Below are 10,927 nucleotides of genomic sequence, written 5' to 3' on the forward strand. Positions count from 1 at the left end.
GCTTTCCTAAGATGGAGGCTTAATCAGAATATCAGAGAACTCTTGCCCCCATACCAGGCTAACAGATGTTGATTAACAAGTAACAGTGGAATCCAAGAGGCACAAGAGCATAGAAGCAGACAGACCATCCTAAGTGGAGCATGAAAGGAAGACGTAAAACCACAGGTTGAGCAAACACTGAGAAAAACCTTCTGCCAAATGAGCCTCTACCCTAAGCACAGGTATGGCTAGAGGAATTTGAAGCCTGTGGTGCATTATGGGTAACCATAGCAGCAACAGATTCCAAACCAAGCTCTTGTCCTAACAGTAGAATGACCCCCCTCCACATGCTAAAAGGCCTAGGAGAAGGAAAGGTGTGTCCATATCTCCAGGCATGAAAACTATTTACCTTAGTCTCAACTGTCCTACAGAAGATGATATGCTGCTTTCAAAAAAATGTGGGGTAAAAAACAAGGAAAAGCACATCTTTACACTACATGTGAACTGGGATAATTTTACTTGACGTTAGAACAACGTGGGAACTAGGAGCGCCAATACCCACACAGTCGAAAAGCTGAGTGTAACTTTTGACTCCCCCCAAACTTAAGTACTAATAGCCTACTATTGACTGGAAGCCTTATTGATAACAAAAGCAGTCAGTTAACACGTATTTTGTATGTTGTATGTGTTATATACTATATTCTTACAATAAAATAAGCTAGAGAAAAGAAAATGTTATTAAAATCGTAAGGTTTATCTGCGAGTTTTTTTCAAATTGTTGCAGATCTCCAAATTTTTTTTAAATATGTTTATTTAAAAAAATTTGTGTATAATTGGACCTGTGCAGTTCAAACACTTGTTGTTCAAGGGTCACCTATAAACTGTCACAGCTCCTCATTCCAGTATAAAACTTTGGTTCCCCATCTCCCTGTGTGTGTGTTCTTACCAATAGAAGAGAAAGTGGAGTATACTGAGCTCAGGAGAGATGAGCAGGAATTTGAACTATCTCGATGGAGAGAACTGATTTTTGGAATAAAAGGAGAGTGTCGACTGCCTTTGTTCTCAGGAAAGCAGAGAGGCTTTAAGCATATGGTCCTTCATTTACTAGACTAAAAATAGAATACTACCGATGTGGCATGTAATGATGCAGTTGCAGTTCGTGTTCTCAGGCCCTTGAATGTTGATGTCTTACTTCCTTTGTTTTTATAATGAAATCTCAGTTGTGCTAATGTCAACCAGAGGAGATAATATTGAAGCCTGGATTTTGATCTCTGAGATGTTGTTGCTTGTAAACACCTATTGTAAAATAACTATCATCTTGTTGGCATAGAGTTTCAGAAACTGTGGAGGAGTGTCACTGTGGATTCAATGGACGAGGAGAAAATTGAAGAATATCTGAAGCGACAGGGTATTTCTTCTATGCAGGAGTCTGGACCAAAGAAGGTGGTATGTAATTGCTAGAAAAAAATGTAATCCTCTGTTCTTTATAAACTGTTTGCCTGCTTTTTATTCTCTTTTAAGAGCAGGTTGTCAGTTCTCTCTTCTAGTTTTTTCTGTGTCCTAATCCATTCATCTTGGTCAGTTGCAAACCAGATCATGTAGGGTTTATTGAGAGCCAGAAGATCTCTGTGCCCTCAGTGCTGCTCCCCAGGCACGAGAGAGTTTTTGCCATCCAGCCCCAGTCCTGGCAGTGGCTACTCTCAATCTCCAGCCATACTGAATTTCTCCTGCTGCCCACATGTTGGCCTCCCAGTCTCTAACCAGGAGCCTGCTTTGTCATCTTGGCCTTTAAGGCTTTAGTTGTGCTCCCCTCCCCCTTGCTCCAGTGAGCCCAGTAGTCTTGGTGCCCAGGTCTTCCTTAGCCCTGATCCCTTAGGAACCACATACTGTCCTCGTAGCCCCAAATCCTGCTCAGATGAGGGATTTGTAATGGAATGAAGACTTGTAAATTGCCTTGTACAAGCTAATCAACTGTTAGTCTAAGGACAAAGCCTGAATGAGGAATAATTCACCAGCCACTCTAGAGTCTAGCTGCTGTACCTCTTTCTTTCTTTTCCATGTTCACCATCAGGCGGTGTAACTTACCTTTTCCGATTTTTCGTGTGTGTGTATGAGAGAGAGAGAGAGAGATTCAGTGAATTTTTTAGGACTCCTTAAAATGGAAGGTTTATTGCCAGTGATCTCCATGAATTAGTGTAATTGCAGCACTTTATGGTTTCCTGTCATTGTTTAGCTTGTTGATTTTATCATGCATTAATATTTCAGGTATACTGAAAAGAATACAGAACAGTAACAAATCTTCATGTGCCCATCCACTTCCCAGTTTTGCCATATTTCTATGTTGAGCCCTATTTACATGAGGTCTTTTTTTATTAGTTAATGATAGATATATTTTTAGACCAGATAATAATGATGAAAAATAAAGAGCTTTACCACCTCTCTTATTATCCACTTAGTGCCTGGAATAGTTCTGATATGTTTTTGTGCCAGCCCATTTATTCCTGGTGGAGGTATGCACGTCTCCATAACAGAAAACACTGGTTCTTATTTTCAGTTGGGAGTGTGCTGTGGAATGGTGTGTATGGAGCTGGACTACATAGCAAAAAAACAGGTCGTTGCCACATCTCTTTGCTGCTGGTTTCTGGGCATCCTTAGTTATTCTTTACCACATTATCCCTCTGAGTAGCTTTTTTTTTTTTTTTACCTTTTCCTGCAGGCCCCTATTCAGAGAAGGAAAAAGCCTGCTTCACAGAAGAAGCGACGGTTTAAGACTCATAATGAACACCTGGCTGGGGTGCTGCAGGACTATTCTGATGTTGCTCCTGGCAAACAGTGAACAGTTTTGTAGGTGAGCAAAGAGTTACACATAAAAAGTCAAGATCTTTCTTGTTGATACTGGGATCTGAAGACTGACTGTCTTCCCATTCTGCTGCTTAGGACTGAGGAAAAAAGCAGTTCAGTTTACAGAACAAATGCAAATTACCAAACTCAAAGCTTATTTTAATTGAATAGGCTAATGAGAAATGTGATATTCCCTGTTAACCTCCGTTACTTCTTGGAGGAAAGTCACTTAGCACGGCATGCAGGTGTCTTTGCTATTTATCTCTACTTTTCAGTGGTTCCTGGTTCTATTTTTTCTCTTTTATTACTTCAGAACAAGTTTGCGAATAGTCTTGAATGCAATATTCATTTATTCCAAAAGAACATATTTATAATAAAATCATTGTAGAAGGAGTTCTAAGAAGTTAGTAAATTCAATTTTCTCCTTCTTGGCAGTAGTAGTTAGCAGCTTCCATCTTTAACTCACACAGGGTGTGTGTTTGAGATATTGTTGGAGACTGTGATCTGTGTCATGTTGCTGAGCATACGGATTTCACATTTGGACACAAAATGTGCCTCTTGTTTGCTAGTGAAGCAATAGAGATGCACTACATGTGATGTTTAATGTTTTTTTTTTAAAGGATAAATTAGTATTTAGCCTCTTGGATTTTGCAAGTCATAGTCTCATGCTATCAAAGATGAATAGAGTCTTCTTGCCAACCTGAATATCAGCTTTATATCCCAACCCTCATGGGGCTCTTCTGGTGAAGAGTTCCTTTATTTCTCCATCACTGGTCAAGCTCATGAGAGCCACTATTTTTTTTCCCTCACCCCCCACCCCTTCCAACTCTGACCTACGGATGTTGCCGTCTCCCCTTAAGAACTGCATCTCTGAAGGCGAGGCGTCTCCTCCCATGTGCTCGTGGTGTGCACCCGGGGCCTGGCGCCCCTGGCACACCAGAGGTATGGTCCGTGGCTCCACCTGGGGCGCGAACCCTGGACCTTTTGCATGTAAAGCAGATGTGCTAACCATTACACTATGGAGCCACCACCTCATGAGAACCTTTATTAAATACATGAGTTCTTAAGAGTTGTTGGTAAATTATAGGAAATCTGTGTGGTTATTCCAGCCTTCTGTGGCAAACTAAACATTTTCCTTACCTATACTTGTGATATGGTCTGTGGTGATTCTTTGGGTTCATCATTATAGTCCTCATGTCACAAGTTAAAGTTGTAGTGGATTATAAAGACAAAATTTGGTATTCTCAAAAAAGATATTCTGGTAATCCAAAGCAGTAAGTGTTTCGTGCAGATGACAAGGAACCCTTTTTGCTGCTTTAGTTCTTTTTATCTCTTCTATTTACTTCTCACCTACATTTACAGTGTTACCTCTTTTTCACATCTAAGCCCCAAAACATGGCATGAGAAGATGTAAAACTGAGGCTCCCCACAAGAATTTAGAACATGAGAAACTCAACCTGTGTAGATTTGTATCAGAGGTGTTTTGTTACCATACCAATGTCTTATGGTATAAAACTAGTTTTCTGTAAAAACCTGGAGCTAGCTTATCTCCGAGTATGCCTACTTTTTGTGATCTAGCCCTACCATCCTGTTGTTTTTTCCAATTTTATTGAAATATAATTGACAATACAGCACTGTATAAATTTAAAGTGTACAGCATAATGATTTGACTTACCTATATCATGAAATGATTAGCACAATAAGTTAACATCCATCATCATATAAATATAAAACAATTGTTTTCTTTGTGATGAGAAATCTTAGGATTTACTCTCTTAACTTTCTTAACTTTGTGTTAACTACAGTCACTGTGTTGTACGTTATATCCTTTGTGCTTGTCTTATAACTGGAAATTTGTACCTTTTGACCACCATCATCTAATTTCCTCTCTTCCCCATCTCCCACCTCTGGTAACCACAAATTTGATCTCTTTTTCGATGAATGTGGTTAGTTTGTTTGTTTTTAGATTCCACATATGAGATCATACTGCAGTTGTGTTTCTCTGCCTGATTTATTTCATTTAGCATAATGTCCTCAAAGTCCATGCATGTTGTTGCAAATGGCAGGATTTCCTTTATGGTTAAATAATCCATCATGTGCACGCTTGCTGCCGCCCCCATCTTCTTTATCCATTCATCTGGCAGTGGACACTTAGTTGTTTCCATGTCTTGGCTGTTGTAAATAATGCTGCTATGAGCATGAGGATGCATATATCCATTCAACATAGTGTTTTCATTTTCTTTGGCTATATTTCCAGAAGTGGAATTGTTGGATTATAGGGTGGTTCTACTTTTAATTGTTTTCCACAGTGGCTGTACCAGTTTACAGTTCCACCAACAGTGTACAAGGGTTCCCCTTTCTTCCACATCTTGCCAGCATTTGTTTTCTCTTGTCTTATTTTTTTAAAATTTTAAATTGGTTTTTTTTTTTACGCCTATAGCACCTGGTATTCCTAGGTGGTCTCCCATCCAGGTACTGACCAGGTCTGACCCTGCTTAGCTTCTGAGATCAGATGAGATTGGGCACGTCTCTTGTCTTTTTGATGCCAACCATTCTAACAGGCATGAGGGGATATCTTATAGTTTTGATTTGCATTTCCCTAATGATGAGTGTTATTGAACATCTTTTAATGTACTGGTTGGTCATCTGTGTATCTTCTTTGGCGAAAAGTCTATTCAGGTCCTTTACCCATATAGCAGTGCTTTTTTGCTATTAAATTGTATGAGTTCTTTATATATTTTGGTTAGTAACCCCTTATCAGATACATGGTTTGCAAATACGTTTTCCCATTCTATACGTTGTCTTTTCATTTTGTTAACATTTTTTGCTGTGCAGAAACTTCTTAGTTGGATGTAGTCTCACTTGTCTATGTTTTATTTTTTCGCTTGTGATGTAGGTGTCATATGTAAAAATCATTGCCAATACCCATGTCAAGAAGCTTTTTTGCTATGTTTTCTTCTAGGAGTTTTGTGGTTTCTGGCCTTAGGTTACTCTGGCTTTATAATATAACAACTTGAAATGAGAAAATGTGATGCTTCCTGCTTTATTCTTCTTTCTTGGAATTGCTTTGGCTATTTTGGGGTCTTTTGTGGTTTCATTTAAATTTTGGATTGTTTTTTCTACTTCTGTAGGAAGTGCCATTGGAATTTTGATAGGGATTGCATTGAATCTGTAAATATCTTTGGGTAGTATGGATATATAAAGAATATACCTTCAGTCCATAAACACAGAATACCTTTCTATTTATTTGTGTCTTCTTTGATTTCCTCCATAAATGTCTTATAGTTTTCAGTATGGAGATCTTTTACTTCCTTAGATAAATTTATTTCTAAGCATTTTATATTGTTTTTTGATGTTATTGTAAATGGGATTGTTTTCTTTATTTCTTTTTCAGTTAAGTTGTTAGTGTTAGGAATGCTCCTGATTTTGTATGTTAATTTTGTATGCTGCAGTTTTACTGAATTCATTGATTAGATCTAACAGTTTTTTGGTGGATTCTTTAGGATTTCCTATATATAAAATCATGTCATCTGGAAATAGAGACAGTTTTACTTCTTTACAATTCTGGTACCTTTTATTTCTTTTTCTTGCCTGATTGCTTTGGTTAGGACTTTCTGTACTATGTTGAATAAGAATGATGAGAGTGAGCTCCCTTGTTCCTGATCTTAGAGAAAAAGTCGTCATCCTTTCACCATTGAATGATATTAGCTGTGGGCTTGTCATGTATGGTCTTTATTATGTTGAAGTATATTCCCTTTGTTAAGAATTTTTATCATGAATAGGTGTTGAATTTTGTCAAATGCTTTTTCTACATCTATTGAAATAATAGGACCTTTTTACTTTTATTCTGTTAATGTGATGTATCACATTGATTTGCATACATTGAAGCATTCTTGCATCCTAGGTATAAATCCCATTTGATCATGGCGAATGATCTTTTTAATGTGCTTTTGAATTTCATTTCCTAGTATATTGTTGAGAATTTTAACATCTATATTCATGAGGGACAGTGGTCTGTAGTTTTCTGGTAGTATCCTTTTTCATCTTTAATATCAGGGTAATGCAGGCCTCATAAAATGAATATTCCCTCCTCTTTGATTTTTTTTGGAAGAGTTTGATAAGGATTGACATAATTCTTTAAATGTTTGGTAAAATTCACCTGTGAAATCATCTGGTCCAGAGCTTTTCTTCAAAGGAAGGTTTTTGATTACTGATTCAGTCTCTTTACTAGTAATTGTTCTCTTCAGATTTTCTGTTTCTTCCTGATTCAGTCTTAGTAGATTTTGTTTCTAAGAATTTTTTCATTCCATATTGTCCAGTTTTTTAGAATATAGTTGTAGCATAGTAGCCTCTTGTGATCCTTTGTATTTCTTTGGTATCAGTTGTAATGTTTCCATTTTAATTCATAATTTTGTTGATTTGGGTCCTTTTTTCTTCAATATGTCTAGCTAAGGTTTGTTAATTTTGTTTATCTTTTCAAAGAACCAACTCTTAGTTTTGTTAATCTTTCCTATTCTGTTTCATTTAGTTCTTCTTGGTCTTTATTCTTTCTTTCCTTCCGCTAACTTTGGATTCAGTTTGTTCTTTTTCTAGTTCCTTAAGACATAGAGTTAAGTTGTTTGACATCTTTCTTGTTTCTTATGTATGTGTTTATTGCTATGAACTTTCCTCTTAAAGTTGCTTTTGCTATATCCCATAAGTTTGGATATATTCTTTCCATTTTCATTTTTCTCAAGATACTTTTTATTTCTCCTTTAATATTTTCTTTAATCCATAAGTTGTACAGGAGAGCGTTGTTTAATTTCCATGTATTCGTGAATTTTCTAGTTTTTCTCCTGTTATTGATTTCTATTTTCATACCATTGTGCTCGGAGAAGATACTTGGTATGATTTCAGTCTTCTTGAATTTGCTAAGACTTGTTTTTGTGGCCTAACATGTGGTTTATCTTAGAAAATGTTCCGTGTGTGCTTGAAAAGAATGTGTATTCTGCTGTTATCAGATAGAATGTTCTGTTAGGTCAGTTTGCTCTGTAGTGTTGTTGAAATTCACTGTTTCCTTGTTGATTCTCTGATCTAGCTATTGTTGAGGTTGGGGTGTTAAAGTCCCCAACTGTTGTTTTGTATTGCTGTTTATTTCTCCTTTTAGCTCTGTTTTTTACATATTTGGGTGCTCTGACATTGGGTGCATAAATATTTATAGTTGTCATAACATCATGATGGATTTACTTTTCACTATATAATGGTCTTCTTTGTCCCTTTTTAACATTTTTAGTTTAAAGTTTATTTTTCTAAGTATAGCTACCCCTGCTTTCTTTGGATACCATTTGCATGAAGTATCTGTTTCCATTCCTTCACTCTCAGTCTGTGTGTGTTGTTAAGGCTAAAGTAAGTCTCACGTAGGCATTTGGATCTTGTTTTTTATTGATTCAGACATATTTTTTTTGCATTTTGATTGAAGAATTTAATTTATGTTTAATTATTAATAGGTAAGGATTTACTGTTGCTGTTATTGTTTTCTGGCTATTTTATAGATCGATTGTTCCTTGTTTCATATCCTGCAGTCTTTTTTTTTTTTTTTTTGTATTTTGATATCTTGTGGGATCAGTATGCTTTGACTTCTTTATCATTTGTGTGATTACTTCAGGTTTTTCCCCTATGGTTACCATGAGGCTTACATAAAATATCTTAAATTGGAGATGCTTTGAATTAGCTTCCTGCCCTGATCAGTGAGAGAACCAGCTTCAGGGCCGGTAAGGCTCTCTGTGATCTTGACTCAGGCTGACTTGTGCCCTAAATTCTCTGGCTGAACAGGGACACTGGATTTTCTCTGCAGACTTAATAGTTTTTCCTGCCAGACTCTGTGCCTGAGCATTGTGGGCTATGTAACTTTCCAGGTGTTCTGGCCAGGACTTTTCTGGTTAAGTGGGGCTGGGAACCTCATTCAGCAGTGGATGGGGCTAGAGTCAGCCCCACCCCACCGCCCCACTTGCCTCGGGCAAGGGAAGACCAGGCTCCAGGGCTGGCCAATCTCTTAGTTTGAGGACCCAAATCATGCAGACCTGTACCCTATTAAGTTCCTTGCTCAGACAGTGCAACCTACTTATTTCTGCAGATGAGCAAAGCAGTTCTTTGGTGTTAACTACAGACATGAGCTGCTTAACGATGGGGGTACTGTCTGAGAAACACATCATTAGGCGATTTCATTGTTGTGCAAACATAATAATGTACTTACACAAACCTAGTGGTATAACCTACAACTGTAGTTGTATGTGCTATACTTTTATATGACTGGCAGCGCATCAGGTTTGTTTACACCAGCATCACCACAAATGTCAGAAGGTATTGTGTTACGACATTACGATGGCTATGACATCACTAGGTGATGGGAATTTTCCAGCTCCATTATAACCTATGGGACCACCATCTCTGTGTTCCATCATTGACTGAACCGTCCTTATGTGGTACACGAGTGCTTGGGCTCTGCAGGTATGAAATCAAGAACTTGGTGCTAGTTGTTGCTCCTCTTCTCCCCTTCTCTGCCACAGTCAGATTTCCAGTGGTCAATTTCCTGCACTCCCCATGGGGTAAGACAAGAAGCGGGCTCCTAAAAAGTAACTCACAATGCTGGGGGAGCTGGATGTCTGCCCTGGGCTCTCTTTTCCCACTGGAGAAGGAACTGTAGACTCAGGGAAGACCACTCGGCATGATGCTGTGCCAGCTTGGGGGAGGGGCAGTGCGATCAGTGTGTAGCTGCTGTTTTTACCCTTCTGATGTGGTCTGTCTTGGTCTCCGTGGCTTATGGGGCGTGCTTCAGCCTCATTCTTAAGTTCTGGAATTCTCACTGGTGTCTCATCCGTGAATAGTCGTTGTTCTTGTGAGGGAGAATAAAATCAGAAACAACCTAGGTTGTTATCTTGGGGATATTACCTGTCACCATCTATCTTGTTGGTCAGGTCTGGAAATGCATTTTGGACATCTCATATACTTCATTTTGTTTTGCAAGGAGACAGACAGCAAGGCCTCTATCACAGGTTCTAAGATAAGATGTTTTACTGCCAGTCGTGTATTACTAGTGGTTTCTAGCTAAACCTGTGCTCATCAGTACTTTGTGAACTGGCCTTATAGTAGATTTCCGTTATCTAGTCTAAACTCATTTCATAAATGAAGAAATTAAGATTTAGAGAAATGAAATGTTTTGCTAAATTGTCACAATCGCAAATTCCATAGCTTTACTTCATTCACTTACATTTTCTTGTGTTAAGTCTCCTTTGCTTACTACATGGAATAGAATCCTCCATATACCCCATATTAAGGTACTGGGATTGGATCATCCGGTGACATGTGGGGAAGGATGTGGTCTTTGTGGGAAATTGTGATAGCCCAGTTGTGTTCGAAGGTTGTAATAAAAAGAAAGGAGTCTTTTACCAGTTCTTCTGGGTGTCTAAAAACATATCCACCATATTAAAATTAAAGTTACAGTCATGTTCTTGCCTCTGCCCTGATCTGCTGGCCATTTAGAAGTGGGAATGGGCATGGCTGGATGCTTTAAGAGGTTAGTCTATAGTGTGTTTTGATCTATAATTCATCAGTCATTGAAGGCTTTTAAAGGGGGACAGCTAAGAGAAATGTAGTTGAGCTAGACCAAGTGTAAAAAATGAATCTTTGGTTGCTGCTGTCACATCTTATAAGCATGGCAGAATGATGGTGTGACTCACGGGACAGAGGAACACCTGATACCTGTAGAGCAGAGCTGTAGCGAAAAGGCAGTGCAGAGCCGTCCTGTTATTTCTGTGCCAGTGTTTGTAGGGTGGGCACTGCGGATATGCAGGCTTTGATTACTTCCGTGAGCTGTTCGAAATCACTGGTAGAAAAAACATATTCTGAATGTGGCAGTAGGGCAGCTGGATTTCAAAATTCTCCAGTTCTTAGCAGCTGATAATTTCCTGAGGCATAGATGAAACTCAGTGGCCCCTCTTTCTTCTGACCACCGTTTTTACTTGCAAATGATTCATTTGTGGAAAAGAAGATTTTGGGTTTCCTAAGGTTTTATTGACTGTTCTTAACAAGCCAGGACCAGCACTGTTGCCCCGTGGCAAGGCTGCAGTGC

General features: G+C 38.4%; 1 protein-coding gene across 5 annotated transcripts in view; it reads left to right on the plus strand.

Annotated features, from left to right (window-relative positions):
• Positions 1 to 10,927, plus strand: part of GTF2E2 (general transcription factor IIE subunit 2) — a 76,844-nt gene that overhangs the window by 51,946 nt on the left and 13,971 nt on the right. For 3 of the 5 annotated variants that reach the window (XM_015592835.2, XM_006916337.3, XM_025049873.1), the window contains 2 exons: positions 1,310 to 1,425; positions 2,696 to 4,469. In XM_015592835.2, the coding sequence (XP_015448321.1) occupies positions 1,310 to 1,425; positions 2,696 to 2,815 (236 nt within the window). In that variant the 3' untranslated portion in view covers positions 2,816 to 4,469. Of the gene's footprint in view, positions 1 to 1,309; positions 1,426 to 2,695; positions 4,470 to 10,927 lie in introns of those variants that run through there. The other 2 variants (XM_006916336.3, XM_006916338.3) reach the window with 1 other exon arrangement.

The sequence above is a fragment of the Pteropus alecto genome, unplaced genomic scaffold (genome assembly GCF_000325575.1).
Source record: "Pteropus alecto unplaced genomic scaffold, ASM32557v1 scaffold24, whole genome shotgun sequence".
NCBI lineage: Eukaryota > Metazoa > Chordata > Mammalia > Chiroptera > Pteropodidae > Pteropus > Pteropus alecto.